General features: G+C 37.8%; 1 protein-coding gene across 7 annotated transcripts in view; it reads right to left on the bottom strand.

Moving 5' to 3' along the window:
• TNRC6A (trinucleotide repeat containing 6A) overlaps nucleotides 1–17745 on the bottom strand; it is an 89470-nt gene that overhangs the window by 58456 nt on the left and 13269 nt on the right. The window contains exons 1-3 of one of the 7 annotated variants that reach the window (XM_014536254.1): nucleotides 13159–13371; nucleotides 9162–9241; nucleotides 697–718 (exon numbers count right to left, since the gene is read on the bottom strand). In XM_014536254.1, coding sequence (XP_014391740.1) covers nucleotides 697–718; nucleotides 9162–9241; nucleotides 13159–13225 — 169 coding nt within the window. In that variant the 5' untranslated portion in view covers nucleotides 13226–13371. Of the gene's footprint in view, nucleotides 1–696; nucleotides 719–9161; nucleotides 9250–11252; nucleotides 11312–13158; nucleotides 13372–17745 lie in introns of those variants that run through there. The other 6 variants (XM_014536256.1, XM_014536258.1, XM_014536255.1 and 3 more) reach the window with 6 other exon arrangements.

Genomic DNA, 17745 nt, shown 5'->3' on the forward strand with positions numbered 1-17745 from the left:
TTAAAATAGGCAATACTGACTGTGTATCAACCAAATGCACATACTTTCGCTACAGCTCAAAGTAAAAATTCAGAATCTTTAGGCCTAATAAGTTCAGCATCTGAGAGCCCTACACATTTCATTAGCAGGTAAGTCAACTCCTGGGAGGGTGAAGAATTCCTGATTTAGGATCTGAGAGGAAGTCAGTTCCTGTTACCTTACCTCCCTGAAGTCTTTTGCCTGCTATATACTGGGAGCTGTTCAACCTGGTACAAATGACCATAAGGTTAGCAATCTCCTATCTTCAGTGATAACACAGAGTAGATGTCAGGTCTGCCTACACGATGGAGTAGGGCACAATGTATACAGACAACAAGAAATAAAGCAAGGGACAAGGTGAGTCCTAGAGGTAGCCCCAGATAAGACTTCTGATGGAAGACAGAAGGAAAGGTCCCTGTGCTCACATACTTAAACCAAGGAAGTTTGTTAGGAAGTGGTGTTCATCTTCAGAGACAGCTGTAAAATAGGTCCTGAGGCAGTTTATTCTAAAAGTGTAATATCCATCACAATAAAGCACGAACCCCAAAGGATAACTCCAATGTGGTGCCTCTGAAGAAGTCTGCCCCCACCCCTCTGATTCTTTCATTCGTGTCTCTCTCCCACCCTAGAGGTGAATAAAAATAAAATAAAAAAGAATAAAAATAGCTTTAAACGTACCTTTGATTTTTTGTTCAGTGGCCTAAAATAAAAACAAACAAATAAAAAACAATGTAAATATGAAACTGAAAGAAATGGATTGTTATGATAAAATGCTAATAGATTACTATTATATAAGACATATACACTTTTATAAGGAATTTGTCATTTAGGTGAAATACATTGGAAAAGATAGGCAAAGACAGCATGCTTTTCCCATAGATGTGCCCGATGGTCTCTGATACAATGTTTATTAATAAAATTAAAAAAAATGTTTCTGTAGATGCAATGCAGAGAAGACACTGTATGACAATGTACAATAAAAAATGGGACTGCATTTATCACTTAATTTTTAAATGATTTTTATATAATCATCACCTTTCCATTAATGCATCTAATGAGGTCTGCACGTTTAAATGGCTTAAAAAATTGTTGTTTCAAATGATAAAAAATGAATTAAGTTTTCTGAAAGAAAAGCTGAAGATAACACTTTAGCCAAATTAGTAATAATTAGGCTGCTATTACAGTTAAACATAGTTAACTTTTGAGTATTTTTGATTGGGAAAAATTTTCAAATACATGTCACTTCTGACATATCTGACAATTCATTAAAATATCCATGTTCAGAAGGTAAACTCACATGGACATGAGCCCTGCTTTCCATGCCTACCCTACTTCCACTGTCTGTGACACAACAGGGAGAGGGGCTCTGGCACTACACGGCTTCCTTACGGTGGCTCAAAAGAGAGAACTGATTATAGTCAGAGGCCACAGCAAAAATCAACTTTTTTTATTAAGACCAATTGTATGGGAGTCCTAAAAATAAAAGACAAGGATAGGCAGGGAAGTCAAGGAAAGACTGAATTGTAACTGATATCCAGAAATTATTTCTAAGTGAAACATTTCTTAACTGCCTGCCATGGGGCTTGATTTGATAATTCACATTTGCTTTGTCATATAAAATTATTGTTAACAAAAATACCAATTTTTAACCATATCATTATAAAGTTATATGGTAAAGAACTATATGGCAATTACCTTAATATTGAAGACACACCAAACATTATCTTTCTCCCCAGAGAGCCAGAATCAGTCCAGGTTTTGACATGCTTTACCAAGTTTTAGAGCATTAGTGATATGTTAAATAATGGAGGCCCATCTTTTACTTTATATGGATCAAGTATTTTTAAAAAATTGATGGAAAGACAATGGCAAAAGATGAGTCAATTAGCATGAACACTTAATTTATTTCTGGAGAAACTGTTTTAAAAATCTAGCAGTAGTAAAACAGTCTTTAGAGAGAACTCAGTATATAAATACTTTGAAGTACAGAAGTGTCACATCAAACAATAACATACATAGTTTTCTAAAGCCAAAAATTTAGCATAAAAATTATTTTACAAGTTGAAAATCTTTTTTAACTCTCCAATCTCTTCCATAATTTACTTTCAAAGGAAACTAAGTTACAGTACATAGAACCATGACCACATTACTAAACTCCAAGATATAAAGTGCTGCTCTTCTAGACCTTACAACATAAAGGACACCTAGTCTGCAACTCCTTTGGAAAAGCTCCATGTTGCTTCAGAACAGTGATCAATCTCATTCAGTTGCCTGTCATCTACAGAGAATGGCAACAAAGAGACACCTGAAGGTGTCTGCCCATCAGAACATGGATTAATATAATGAAGAAATCTAAGTCACGGAATCCAAGTGCTCCTAACGGATGAAGAGAAGATGGAACTGATAGGGTTCCATTTTTGTAAAATAGATTTCTGTGAACTGATCCAGGACCTACCATATCACTCAAACTATTTGAGTGTTTGTCTGCACTGTTTAAATTGGTAGCTACTATTCGGATGTGGCTGCTGACCACTGAAAAATAGCTAGTCCAAATTCATCTGTATAAAATACATAGCAGATTCCTATTATTTAGTATTAAAAAAGGAAACTATTTCAATATTTTATACTGATTAGATGTTAAAATAGTAATATTTTAGTTATATATTGGGTTACATAGAATATATTAAAACTAATTTCCAAAAAGGAGACAAATGTACTACTCGTTGTAATATTTTAAGCAATAAAAAAAAGTTAAAAAAACCCCAAAACTAATTTCAACTGTTTCTTTTTGACTTGTAAATGACCTTGTCATTTAAACTTTCTCAGTCTCAGCTTCCTAATTCCTCAAATGTAAGGGGGGAAAATCTGTACCGTTTGCCTTTCTGGGCTATTATGAGGCTTAAATAAAAATAAAAACATCTTTAGTTGAAAAGTACACAACACTATTCAAACGTGAGGTGTTGCTATACAGATCTTCTTGTGTAACAATTAAAGAATTCTGAAAAGTCTAGCAGCAGAATGATTCCATTCTGAATACATTTTTCTTCCTTAAGCAAGAAAACAAACCAATAAACAAACAAACCTGAACTGTGATTCCACAAGTAATTATCACAACTGCCTCACTTCATTAATGAAGGCATTAGCCAGGGGGCAGACCAGCATGCTAGGTGTTTTCTTTCTGTTGGGCTTTGCACCACTTGTCCCAACTCATCCTTAAACACACTCAGTGGTTAAGAGGTCAGAGCCTGAATTAGACCGCCTGGCTTTGAGTCCTGGCTCTACCACTTACACACTGTGACCTTGGTCAAAATTAGTTAACTTCTCTAAAGCTTGGTTTCCTCATCTATAAGACAAGAACAAAAACTCATATCTAGTGTGGCAGGAGGGTAAAATGATTTAACTCATATATAGTGCTTAGCACAGTGTCTGGCATACAGAGAACATTCAAAAGATACAAGCAGCCACTGCTACCAGCCCCCCGAGCTCAGTCCTTTCTCTCATATTTGCAAATAACCTGCTCCCAGTCTTGCTTTTTCTCTCTTTCTAGTCATCTACAATGTCTTAACAATGCCAGGTATTAGAATAAGGAAATAATAGTTCAATTCACCTGTTTTAAATGAGATAGTTAGTGGTAAGGGAACTTTTCTATGATTTCTTAGCAAGTAGCACCCAGTCTAGAACCCAGGACTGCTGAACTAAAATAAGTCTAAAAAGAAAAAAAGGAAAAAGAGAATAGTCAGGTGCCGCTTAACAATGGGGATCCATTCTGAGAACTGCGTTGTGAGGTGATATGGTTGTGTGATCACAGAGGCACTTACAAACCTAGATGGTATAGCCTACTGCACACCTGGGCTGTATGGTATAACCTACTGCTTTGCAGGAGACGAAAAATAACGTTTCCTCTACCCTCTGGGCTCTTAACTGAGACATATATAATAAATGACAAATTAATAGAAGGAAACCAAAATAGTTTAATAACACATATACCTCCTGGATACATTGGAGAATATACAGGAAAACTAGGTCTCACCAAAATAGCTGGACCCACCACCTTAAATAACATCTTCAGTAAACATGGAAGATGCTGGGTTGGCGGGAGTCAGTGATGAAGGTTCCAGGAAAAGCACAGTAAACCAGGGTTAAGGTGGTTATGCAGTTTTGTCATTATCTTCTCCATTAATAAGAGTTTCTAGAGATAAGGTCATCCCCTCTTCCTGGTACAGGCAGGGAGACACCCTGGCAAATGGAGATTTCCCTTACAATGTAAATGTCTGTTACACAGGGTAACTTTATTTGGTTTTCAGAACTTCTCCCACATCTGCTGTTTCTTAAAATAAACCAGCCTAAAATAATCCTTATGCCAAAGAGACATATTTTGGGGTGACAAGTTCTATTCCCCCACAGCTTCTAGGCTACGAACCTATACCACATGCTACAATGGTATTTGTGTACTGCACCATGCTATAACCACGTCACTAGGAGATAGGAATTTTCAGCTCCGGTCTAATCTTATGGGACCACTGTTGTATATGCAGTCAGTCATTGACCCAAACATCGTTATGCAGCATCTGACTGTAGGAAGCTAAAATAAGGGGCAGAACCGAAAGGGGACACCCTAGATGAGTGCAATGCTCCACCTAGCTTACTGAAAAAAAAAAAAAAAACAACCCTGCTACTTAGACTGCTGAATATGATACCCAGTCTCAGAACAAAATGGTCTTTGGGAGACATGAAAAGTAAACACTAAAATTTCCAAAAGAGAATGAAGTCTCAATTAAATTCAAATAGAGCACATCTGAATCCACAAAGCCTATAAAAGTCCCTTCAGCTCTTAACACAGTAACAAAACTGTCTCGATTAAAATAAGATCCCAATTTGTATTGTTGCTTTCCTCCAGCCCTCAACAATTAAATGCTTTCTAGGAACTACAATTACAAACTTAAAGTAAAGGTTATACTAAATTATCCCCTCTATAATTAACCCATTTCTCAACCTCCTTTTTCCTCCTTACTGCATGTTCAAGATTCCCTCTAGAAATTTCTCCTAAGAACAGAACCTGTGTATAAATGTATGGTAACAACTTACTGCTACAGCTGTTTCCCCTTTTTTAAGTACAGAAACTATATTTTCAATGCTATGCCAACTTATTTTCTAAGTCTTAGAATCAGAAGATAAGTAAATAGCCATACTTCTTAGATGTGAAATAGGCTTTTGAAAAATAAATTTTTTTAAACAAAGTTATCTCTATTCATGGAGATGTACTGGGGCTGAAACATAAAAAAATCATGTAATTTTTGTGTAATTTTTATTTAAGGAGGAATTTAAATAAATTTCTATTTAAATAATAGACAAAAAGGGAAAACTATCATAATAAAAACATTGTAGTGAGCCTTGTTGGTGTCTGATTATTTATATAAGGAGTTGTGATATCTGGTTTTTTATTTAAAATAAAAATATAACCTGTGGTCTGAAGTTAATTTTCTTTAAAAGACTATAAAGGCTACTAGAAACTATGTTTTCTGTATCTATGGCATAAAGACCTTTTAAATGCCTTATAAAAATGACTATTATTTCCAGCTTTAAAGTTACCTTTAGATTGTGAAAATAAGGCAAACGTGTAAAAAGGTTCTGTATCGAAGCATAAAGCCATGGTACTGAGTTCTGGAAAAGCACCAGCTGAGGAAGTAGATTTCAACTGCATCCCTATTTTTGTCACCCTGATGAAACCATGGTAGCCACTTAACTAATTTTAATGCCTGAGTTCCATATATATATATATAGTATCTGAAGTCTTTTTCAGAAATGAAATACAAAAATTTTTTTTTAAGTGTACACAGATTGCATGAAACAGGCAGACTGCCTTTCCTTTAGTGAATTCCAACATTTATATAACGGGCCTGCCTACCTGGCTTATGTAGCTGTCTGTCACCTACCTGGGTACACCTGCTTACTCTTACAACAGACAAGCTCGAGGAAACTTGTCCAGAAACTCCTATGACTCACAATCTTTCATATGGGCTTTAAGTGTACCCCCTTGAGGATTTTTTGTTTTGCTTTGTTTTTTCTATTTATTTGGTAACAGCCTATAGAAATACCAGCTGTCCTCACTTCACCAACAGGTTGTATTTAAATTCAGTTGTAAGCTGGTTATATGGAATTTGAAGAACAGCCTCACTCTAGTGGCAGTCTAGCCTACTACACTTAACAGTAGAGGTTTTAGGCTTTCCTTTACATTGTGTTCAGTGACTAGGTATTACTGTGTCGTTGGGACATACAGAATACCCTACCAATGCTGAAGGTCTGGCCAAAGAAGGAAACACTCCCCATATTAAGCCTCTGATGATGGTTCTAGTAGGACATGGTTGAGATGAGAGACTACACTAGAACCATACAGTGAGGCAGGGATGAAAGCTATTACTTCAGATCTGGTGAGAAGCCAAATGGCACAAAAATCATCATTTATGTGTTAAAGACACAGGTGATTTAGAGACTGGATATGAAAAAACGTACATATTAACAACTAGAGCCATAATTTGTATGTTACAACTTAAAAATTATACTCATATTACATATTTTACAAACACAACCTTCAAAGAAATTCCAGTGACCCTTCCTTCCTTTTCTTAGAATTTCCTCACTGAAGTGAGTGAATAGAGAAATAAACATGCTTCGTTATAAAATACCTTAGGCCTCTTTTCTAAGGATTTCACATACATCCTGACTTACCAGCTAAATCTTAAGATTCCTTAGAAGCAGGGATCTCAGCTGCTTGCTAAACTAGTGATTCTACATCAATAAAGAAATCTTCCTCAACAAATCTATTAAGTTTCTTATAAGTTCTTTTCACTAAGTAAATGGCCTCCACACCATCGAAGAGAGTCTGATAAATCTTCCCCAGTCTTACTACTTACAGAAGACACAACTTATTCATAACAAATCCTGAGCCAAGACTGATCAGACTGCAAAGACCATCCTATATCACAGGTCTCTGGCAGAGGCCTATGGCATCATCAAATTCAAGGCCAAAACTCTATAATACTAATGTAGGTCTTCATAAAAGCAAAGTGGTACAACATGAACTTTCAAAAAGCAGGGATACCTGAACTAGAAACCTATTCCAAACCCTAACTATGACAATAGTCACTCCTGAGAGCAACCAAAAGGCCGATGATAGGAGTCACCTATCATCCCAATCTTAATCCTCCTCCATGGTCCTCTGTACTCCGCCCTTCCCCGGTTAAAGTAAATCCTCACTTAAAGTCCTGGACAGGTTCTGGGAACTTCAGGGACAGGAGTAAAGTGAAACCAATTCACCATAGGCTCATTGATATAAACAAGAGTTAAATTCCAACATCTTATCAACGTTGCTGGATGACCAGTTCTGTGTGTCTCCTAACATGGTTAACTGCTCCCAAAATGTACTTATAGTCACTCAATCTGGAACCTAAGAGTCAATCTAGGTTCCTCGCCCTTCATATCCTTTCAAAAATTTCTGTGGATTTTTTTTAATAGTCCCTTCACCAGCATCTCAGCTTCTAGTGTCGACCCTTTCCAATTCAATTCTACAATTTGCCAAGGTAAACTCAATGGTCCAAACCCCTTAATGAGCTGATAGCTACCACCAACCCTCTCACCCCCTAAATGTCACTTGACATTTCTACCCTTAGCTCCCTCCCCATTAAAACCCACAGTTTACTAGGAGACTATGGACGCTTTCCTCTGAGGTTAGTCTGCTTGGAATCCTTTTGTATTCAGCTCCTTCTTTACTTGGCTAATTTCTATTCCAAAAAAATTTCCCTGCCCCCTGCCCCGTTACAGGCCCAGTTAAGCCCTTCTCTCCATGCTTCAACAGTTCCCTATCTACCATATTTTTGTATCCTATGATTTTCCCTATTAAATAATGTGAAGATATGCTCGGCTGGTGTGACTCAGTGGTTGAGTGTTGACCTATGAACCAGGAGGTCACAGTTCGATTCCCAGCCAGGGCACATGTCCAGGTTATGGGCTTGATCCCCAATGGGGGGTGTGCAAGAGGCAGTCGATCGATCCATGATTCTCTCTCATCATTAATGTTTCTATCTCTCTCTCCTGCTCTCCCTTCCTCTCTGAAATCAATAAAATATATTTTTTAAATGTGGCGATATGTTGCCATTAGTATATATCCCGTTCCTAGCACAGTGCCTGGCACAAGAGTTATGTATATATCAACAAGTCATAATTTTTCATTAGAAGACAAAAATGGGATAGTAATTTCACTGGGTCTTTCAGAACATGTTAAGGCCTTGCAACCTTGATACAGTAAACGAGAGCCAGCTTAGTTAACTGTCATAAGCCCGTAGTATTAATTTGTAAAAAATTTTATAATTATGAATATAATCTTTTATTTTTTGTAATTTGTATTGCTTTAATTAGTTTCTGATGATGTATTGGCTAGAGAGTTTTTGCAACAAATTATCTTAGATTTATTTAAAATATCCTAATATAAACTGCAAATTTTAAAGATCAGTCCAGGTACTAAATAAAAAGTAAAAAAGAAACTGAAAAGGAGACATATGTAATACCCTTTATAATACTTTAAGCAATAAAAAAAGAAAAAAAGAAATTGAACTTTATTTCCTATTATGTGCATTGTTTCCCTCATTACTATATTCATGTATTATTTTATTTTCAATTGTGTATTATTATGTGTATGTATTACATTATCTCATTTAATTTAATTCTCATTTTACAAAATGTAAAAAAACTTTTGAGGCCCAGAGAGGCTAAATAAAGTTTAAGGCCATACTGTCCTGCATGCTATATGGGAGAGCCAGCTTTCAAACCCCCTCTATGCAGCTACCAATTCCATGCTCTTCTCACTTACAAAATGATGGACTATGAAAACCTAGCAACAGCTAACAGGAAGATAAAGACCTATATAAAGCACTTACCTTTGAAAAAACTATTGGCAAGATTAAATGACTGTATGTTAAATTGTATGCATTTGGCAAGTTACTATACATGCATAGTCAAAGACATTAAAGGTTAAAATGAAACTCCATTGAAGTTAAAACATTAAATCAAATGCTTTAAAAATTCAATAAGAATAATTTTATTTTTAAATTTGTTTAAACTGCTTAATATAAAGTTTATACATATACTACCTTCTTTTGAGCAGCTTCCTTCTTTTTCTTGTCGTCTTTTTTCTTTTTCTTTTCTTCCATCAACTGTTCTTCTTCTTGCACTAAATCCCTGAACCATACAGTTGCAATTAACTTTCCCAAAACGTATTAAGAAATAAAAATAATGTTGCATACAGATTCATTTTCACTCTATTAGAAGTACAGACATGGCAAATTATTCTTTTATCATTCACTAAAATAAGCACAAATTGCAACCTAAATCTAACTATAGGGCCACCAGACAGTCCTTTTCTTTAGTAAACCACATGTAATAGAGGTTTTATCTTAATACTAGAGGCCCGGCGCACAAAATTCATGGACGGGTAGGGTACCTAGGCCTGGCCAGTGATCAGAGCCGATCCAGGCCTTCTGGCTGCAGGCCGGAGCCTCCCTTCCCTGGCTGCTGGCCCGGGCCTTCCTTCGCTCTGCACCGCCCCTTGGTGGTCAGTGCATGTCATAGTGAGCGATCAAACTCCCAAGGGGACACTTTGCATATTAGGCTTTATATTTATATAGATAGATCATATCAAGGAAGACAACCTAAAATTAGCAAATGTTACATGGGAAACAATTAGAGTTACCTTGTTTCTGACCCCAATTATAAATTACTACTAGCTAATGGCAATGCCTGGAACTGCACCACAATCCTCTCCTGCCTAGGTATTTGGGGTATCAATGGCTGTCCTTGCTCTAAAAAGCTTTATAACCATTTTTAAAATACAAGTTAGTCACACATAGATGATGTATTTCAACATTACAATAACTTCACATTCTATAAGCATTCCAAACTATTCTATAAATACTTGTGAAACAATAATACATTCATTAAATAAGCTTGTTTTAATTCTTAAAATCACAAATACTCAAACTTGTCAAAAGAACCTCTGGCTCAGGATTTCAAAATGATAGACTAGGCAAATGTGCTTGCCTCTTCCTTTCCATTTATCTTACTGAAATGATAGGAGAAAAAAAGGTAATAAATCTATTCAGAGTTGAGAAATAAACAAAAGCAAAAGTAGTCCCAACCCAAGAATAAACACGAAAGTCCTAAATGAATGTATGTGCCATCCTCTGGTGGCACTCTAGAGAGGCTCCAAGGTCAGAGCTGGAAGAGCAGAAATAGGAATGGAGCAGAAGTGCCCTAGGATTCAAAAGGCTGGGATTCAACTCCTCCCAAGCACTTTCCATTCCCATGACTATTTGGCTAAAGGTGTAGCTGCAATTGAAACCAGCCTAAAGCCAAAAAAACCCCCCACTTTCTATAGACTCTAAACCTTACATTTTCAACATACTAAATGAAGACTTTACTGAGTAAAGATCTGGCAAAGAAAAGGTGCTTACAAATTAAAAAAAGAAAATAAGAAACTAAGCCTTCTTATTGGAAACTACTGCCACTCCCCTCCCTCACACCCTAAAGTGAAGCCTGCCAACCATACCTAGAGCTCAGCATCAGCCCTCCTGTTTGAGGGAGGAGCCTACTGGGTAATATAAGTTAACCAAAGTTAAGGGGAACACACTCCAGTAACCTACACTAACGCCATACAGTCTACACAGGGGTGGGGAATCTTTTTTCTGCCAAGGGCCATTTGGATATTTACAACATCATTCATGAACCATGCAAAATTATCAATGTAAAACTGAGCCTGCTATATTTGGTCAAACATTTAATTAACTCACCCCTAATGCCTTGGCAGGCCAGACCAAATGATTTCTGGGCCTTATGGTATACTTCCTGTGGGCTGGACGTTCCCCACCCTTGGTCTAGAACAGCCGTGGGCAAACTACGGCCCGCGGGCTGGATCCGGCCCGTTTGAAATGAATAAAACTAAAAAAAAAAAAAAGACCGTACCCTTTTATGTAATGATGTTTACTTTAAATTTATATTAGTTCACACAAACACTCCATCCATGCTTTTGTTCCGGCCCTCCGGTCCAGTTTAAGAACCCATTGTGGCCCTCGAGTCAAAAAGTTTGCCCACCCCTGGTCTAGAACCTAAACCTTCACTCATAATATCAACAGACAACTAAAAATCGTCAGATACTTGAAAAAAATCAACACACAAAGAGAAAGTACCTAAACTCTGCCTTGAGGAAGCTTTCCAGAAGGGACATTATGAATAGAAGGCCGACAAGGTAAGATTCAGGAATGAGACTAGAAAATAAAACAAAAGAGATTGGCAAGTACATAAGAAACTGGAAGGGTTGCTGTGGATGACCTGAAGTGAGATTACACGAAACTCAGGATGGCTCTGCTGATGGATTAGACAGTGGAGATGCAGGTAGACAGTGAACAACTAAATGAGTGACACCACGTATGACCGATGATCATTTAGTACAGTGAAGAATTACTGCTACTAGCAGAAGTTGGAGGAAGAGGATGACTACTTGTTATATTTCGTTGTCCTTTGTTCAGAGCAGAACTGTCATGTGGCTAACAGAGTAGCAAAATATATTGGTGCCAACTGTAACCATGACTCACTCGCACTGCTATCCTGGAAAGTCAAGGATCAAGCCAGCCATAGCATATGAGAGAAAGAGTACGGTTAGGAAACAAAGTAATTAAATTATATCATTGTTCTGTTACTCATCAAAAGTTGATTACTAGCTCTAAATACTTAACTGTCTTCAGTCACAGTTTCTGTACTAAAACTGGGAGTAAATTGCTGTACATATCTACTTCATAACATTTTTATAAAGATGAAATGAGAAATGGTTACTTAACATAGTGCCTCTAGGAAGCATTCAAATGCCCAGTCATGAACTCTTCTCACCAATTCTCAGTGGCACCCAAAAAAAAAACTGCATTTATTCTACTTTTCTCAAGATTACTCCGAGCATTTATTATGTAGAAAAGGTCAGGAATCTTCAGCATCTGTTCTTTGTGTTCTGGGAGTCATAGGCACATCCTTCTCTAATCTTCTATGTCACTAATTTTACTTCATAGGATGCTACTTTACTATCTATTTGGAATATTTTCTCCCTTCTCAAACTTCATTTTCAAAGCTTTTTGATGAGGCTAAGCAAGTGTTTTCCTAGCCAAAAATGGTCTCTTTAGTATTTAAAAGAAGTACCATATGATATCTCAAAGAAATACTACAATATCATTTGCTACTATACTAGTAAGCATAGAGATAAAAATTCTGTTCTTCAAGGCCAACTAACCACTTTTCCTACATTTCCTTCAGAAAGCCAACTGGAAAAAACATATATAAATAAATACTAGAGACCTGGTGCACGGAATTCATGCACTTGGGGGTAACTGGAAAAAACATATATAAATAAATACTAAAGACCTGGTGCACGGAATTCATGCACTGGTGGGGGGGGGGGGTTCCCCTCAGCCCAGCGCCCTCAGGCCAGCGTGCACCCTCTCGCAGTCTGGGAGCCTGCAGAGGATGTCTAACTGATGGCAGTTGGACATCCTTAGTGCTGCCATGGAGGCGGGAGAGGCTCCCGCCACTGCTGCTGCACTTGCCAGCCGTGAGCCCAGCTCACAGCTTCTGGCTGAGCAGCGCTCCCCCTGTGGGAGCGCACTGATCACCAGGGGGCAGCTCCTCCATTGAGTGTCTGCCCCCCGGTGGTCAGTGCACATCATAGCGACTGGTTGTTCTGCCGTTTGGTCGATTTGCATATTAGTCTTTTATTATATAGAATTCCACCTATGCCCAAACACTTCCGCTTTCAGGATTTAAATGCTAGTAGAGACTCATTTAAGACATATGGCTCTACCATTTAAGGCAGGGGTCCTCAAACTACGGCCCGCGGGCCACATGCAAATACAAATATTGTATTTGTTCCCGTTTTGTTTTTTTACTTCAAAATAAGATATGTGCAGTGTGCATAGGAATTTGTTCATAGTTTTTTTTTAAACTATAGTCCGGCCCTCCAACGGTCTGAGGGACAGTGAACTGGCCCCCTGTTTAAAAAGTTTGAGGACTCCTGATTTAAGGTATCTATTAAAAGGAGTAAGGCTGATGGACCTGATAGGTCTAAGTGATCCATTATATTTGCTTCACAAAGATAAGATTCCAGCCAGCAATCATTCATCCCCTGAAGATTAGAAGCAGGATACCTCAAATCTGCAAATTCTGGACCTAGGAATGAGAATAAACCTCTCAGTGATTAAAGTGTTAGTGATTATGCTGGGTACTTTATGTATATTTTCTCATTTGTTACTTTAAAAAATAGTAAGTAAATATATTTCCCTTTTATACACGAAAAAAAATTGAACCTCAAAAAGTTTAAGTGACTTGTCCAAAGTCATATATCCAGTACAGGGAGGAGCCAGGATTCAAATCTGGTTCTCAAACTCATGGTCTACCCTGGGCCCCATGCTGCTAAAAAACCAGCCTTGGAGCGCAGCTTGGACACATCCGTGCACAGCCAAGCCCTGTGGAGGCAGCCATAAACTGTGGATCACTTGAAGCTTCACACAGGTTCCCAAGAGCCAAAAAAGGACAGCGTCTGACAGTGGCTAGCACCAAAGTACCTCCCAGGAAGCCCATAACTGGCATGCAAAAGAGCCTCAGTAAACATAAGAGCAGAATCCAAAGGGAGATCGCAGCAGGCACTAAACTCTGCTGAACTCCACTTTGCTGCTTTTTTTTTTCATTACTTTATGTTTTCTTTTTTATTGCTTTGTTTTATTCTTTCTCTTTTTTCATCTCTTATTTTTATCTTTCGTCTTCTTACTCTACTTTTTTGTCTTCCTTCTCTTTTTTCCTTTTCTTAATTCTTCATTCTTCTCTTTTTTCCTTTTCATAATTTTTCCTTCCTCTTCTTTACTCGTTTCCTTTTCCTATTCATTATCCTTATTTTTCACTCCTTTCATATTCTTTTTTTCTTCCCCCCTTTTCCTTCAATTTTCTTTTCTATTCTTTTTTTATTTGTGTCCTCCTTTCTCTTTCCTAACGCTCTTTTGTGGTTGTTTTTACTGTTGTTGTTGGAGTCTCTTGTATGTTTTTGTTTTGTCTCTTGTTTTGTTCTGTCAGCATCTGTACATTAGCTCGCACAACATGGTCAGGGTTGAACCTCACAGTCAGACAGTCTGAGGGAGTTCCCACCCATGAACAGGACAACACAATCAAGACCCAGTTACAACAGGAGAGCCCAAATAACCCACACATGAAACATTACACAAGGAGCATCCAGCTTAGGAGATCGAAGAGAGTGCGCCTCCAGGTCCCACAAGACACTTATTACATAAGGCTACCCCACAAAGACTGGAAATCACAGCATTTCTATCTAATACAAAGAAACAAACACAAAAAGACAGCTAAAATGGGGAGACAAACAGCCCTCAGATGAAAGGACAGGAGGACTCTCCAGAAAAAGCTAATTGAAATGGAAGCAAGCAACTTATCAGTCATAGAGGTCAGAGTAATGATTATAAGGATGCTCAAGGAACTTAGTGAGAACTACAAGGAATTTTATCAGCATGAAAAGAGACAAAGAAACCATGAGTAAGAAACAGTCAGAAATGAATACCATATCTGACATCAAGAATATGCTAGATGGAATTAAAGTAGACTGTATGAAGCAGAGGATCAAATCACCAATTTGGAAGACAAGGTAGGAAAAAAACCCCCACACCCAATGAGAGCAGCAAAAGGAATTTAAAAGCAGGAGGATAGTTTAAGGAGACTTTGGGACACCATGAAACATAATATCTGCATGATAGGTGTACCAGAGGAGAAGAAAGTGAGCAAGGAATAGAGAACCTGTTGGAAGAAATAATGATAGGTAACTTGCTTAAGCTGGTGAAGGAAGTCACAAGTAAAGTAAGCACAAAGAGTTGCAATCAAGAATGAACCCAAAGAGACCCACTCCAAGACACATCATAATTAAAATGACACATTAAAGACAAAGAGATTAAAGACAAAGAGATCATCTTAAAGCAAGAGGGAGAAAGTTACCTATAAGGGAGTACCCATTAGAACGCCAGCTGATTTCTCAACAGAAACACTTCAGGCCAGAAGGTAGCATGAAGTATTCAAAGTAATGAAAAGCAAGGACCTGAACCCAAGACTACTCTATCCAACAAGGTGAAGGTGAAATAAAGAGCTTCCTGGACAAAAAAAGGCTAAAGGAGTACATTACCACTAAACCAGCACTGCAAAAACTGATAAAGAGGCTGCTTTAAGAAGATGAAGAAAAAGACAGAGAGAGAAACAGAAGTATAAAGAAAAAAAATGGCAATAAGTACTTATCAATAATAACATTAAATGTAAATGGACTAAATGCTCCAATCAAAAGACATAGGGTAGCTGAATGGATAAGAAAACATGACCCATATATTTGCTGTCTAAAATAGACATATCTCATAACAAAGGATTCACACAGACTGAGAGTGAAGGAATGGAAAAAAAAATTTCAGGCAAATGGAAATGAGAAAAAAGCTGGGTAGCAATACTCAAATCTGACAAAATAGACTTCAAAACAACGGCCATAAAAGAGACAAAGAAGGTCACTACATAATACTAAAGGGATTAACCCAAAAAGAGGACATAACCCTGAAACATATGTGTACCCAATATAGGAGCACCTAAATATATAAAAATTTTTAGTGGACTTTAAGGGAGAGACCGGCAGCAACACAGTCATGGTAGGGGCCTTTAACACCCCGTTATCATCACTGGATAGATCTTCCAGACAAAAAATCAACAAGGAAACAGGGACTTTAAATGACACAATGGATTTAATTTAAAGAACATTTTACCCCAAAGCAGCAATTACACATTCTTCTCAAGTGCACATGGAACATTATCAAAGATAGACCACATGTTAGGGCACAAACTAAGTCTCTATAAATTCAAGAAGATTGAAATCATATCAGCATTTTCTCAGATCACAATGGCACGAAACTTGAAATCAACCACAATAAAAAAAACAACTGAAAAACACACATGGAGGCTAAATAACTTATTGTTATTGAATAATGAATGGGTTACCAAGGAAATCAAGGAAGAAATAAAAAATTACTTAGAAATAAATGAACAAAAACAAACAACAACCCAAAATCAATGGGACACAAAGAAAGCAGTTCTGCAAAAGAAGTTCTTAGTGTTACAGGCCCACCTCAAAAAGCAAGAAAAATCTCAAACAATCTACCCTACACCTAAAAGAACTAGAAAGAAAACAAGAAAAGCAGAAGGAAGGAAATAATAAGGATCAGAGACAAATTAAGTGACAGAGAGTCTAAAAAAACAATACAAAAAAATTAATTAAACCAAGAGTTGGTTCTTTGAAAAGATAAATAAAATCAGAAATGAAAGATGAGAATAACTGACATCACAGAAATATAAAGGATTATAAGAAAATACTATAAACAACTATATTCCAATGCATTGGACAACCTGGGCGAAATGGACAAATTCCTAGACATAAAATCTTCCAAAACACAATCAGGAGGAATCAGAAAATCTGAATAGGCTGATAACAACTAATGAAACTGAAGCAATAATAAAAAATTCACAGCAAATAAAAGTTCTGCACTGGATGGATTCACAGGCAAGTTTTACCAAACATTCAAAGACGAACTAACACCTATCCTCCTCAAATTATTTCAAAACATTCAAGAGGAGGGAAGACTTTCAAATGCTTTTTGCGAGGCCAGCATTATCCTAATTCCAAATGCAGATAAAGACACTACAAAGAAAGAAAATTACAGGCCAATATCCCCGATGAACATAGATGCTAAAATTCTCAACAAAATATTAGCAAGTCAGATACAGCAATACATTAAAAAGAGCATACACCATGACCAAGTGGGACTCATTCCAGGAACACAAGGCTGGTAATTTGTTTGCAAATCAATGAGTGTGATGCATCACATAAACAAAATGAAAGATAAAAATTACATGATCATATTAATAGATGCAGAAAAAGCAATTTGATAAAATCCAGCACCGGCTTATAACAAAAACTCTCAACAAGGTGGGAATAGAGAGATCATACCTCAATATAATAAAGGCCATATATGAAAAACTCACAGCCAATATCATACTCAATGGGCAAAAAGTAAAAGCATTTCACTTAAGATCACAAGACAGTGATGTCCACTTTCACCACTCTTATTCAACACGAGAGGCCTGGTGCACAAAAATTTGTGCACTGGGAGGGGGAGAATCCCTCAGCCAGGCCTGTGCCCTCTCGCAGTCTGGGATTCCTTGGGGGATGTCCACCTGCTGGCTTAGGCCCGCTCCCCTGGGGATCGGGCCTAAGGTGGCAGTCAGACATCCCTCTGGCAGCCCGGGAGCCCTTGGGGGATGTCCACTTGCCAGCGGGGAGCAGGCCTAAGTTGCAGCCGGACATCCTTAGCGCTGCTGAGGAGGCGGGAGAGGCTCCCACCACCACCGTTGTGCTGGCAGTCACCAGCCTGGCTTGTGGCTGAGCAGAGCTCCCCATGTGGGAGCGTACTGACCACCAGGGGGCAGCTCCTACATCTGACCCCTGGTGGTCAGTGTGTGTCATAGTGACCAGTCATTCCCAGTCGTTCTGCTGTTAGGGTCAATTTGCATATTACCCTTTTATTATATAGGATAGAGGCCTGGTGCATGGGTGGGGGC

Source organism: Myotis brandtii, unplaced genomic scaffold, assembly GCF_000412655.1.
Source record: "Myotis brandtii unplaced genomic scaffold, ASM41265v1 scaffold158, whole genome shotgun sequence".
NCBI lineage: Eukaryota > Metazoa > Chordata > Mammalia > Chiroptera > Vespertilionidae > Myotis > Myotis brandtii.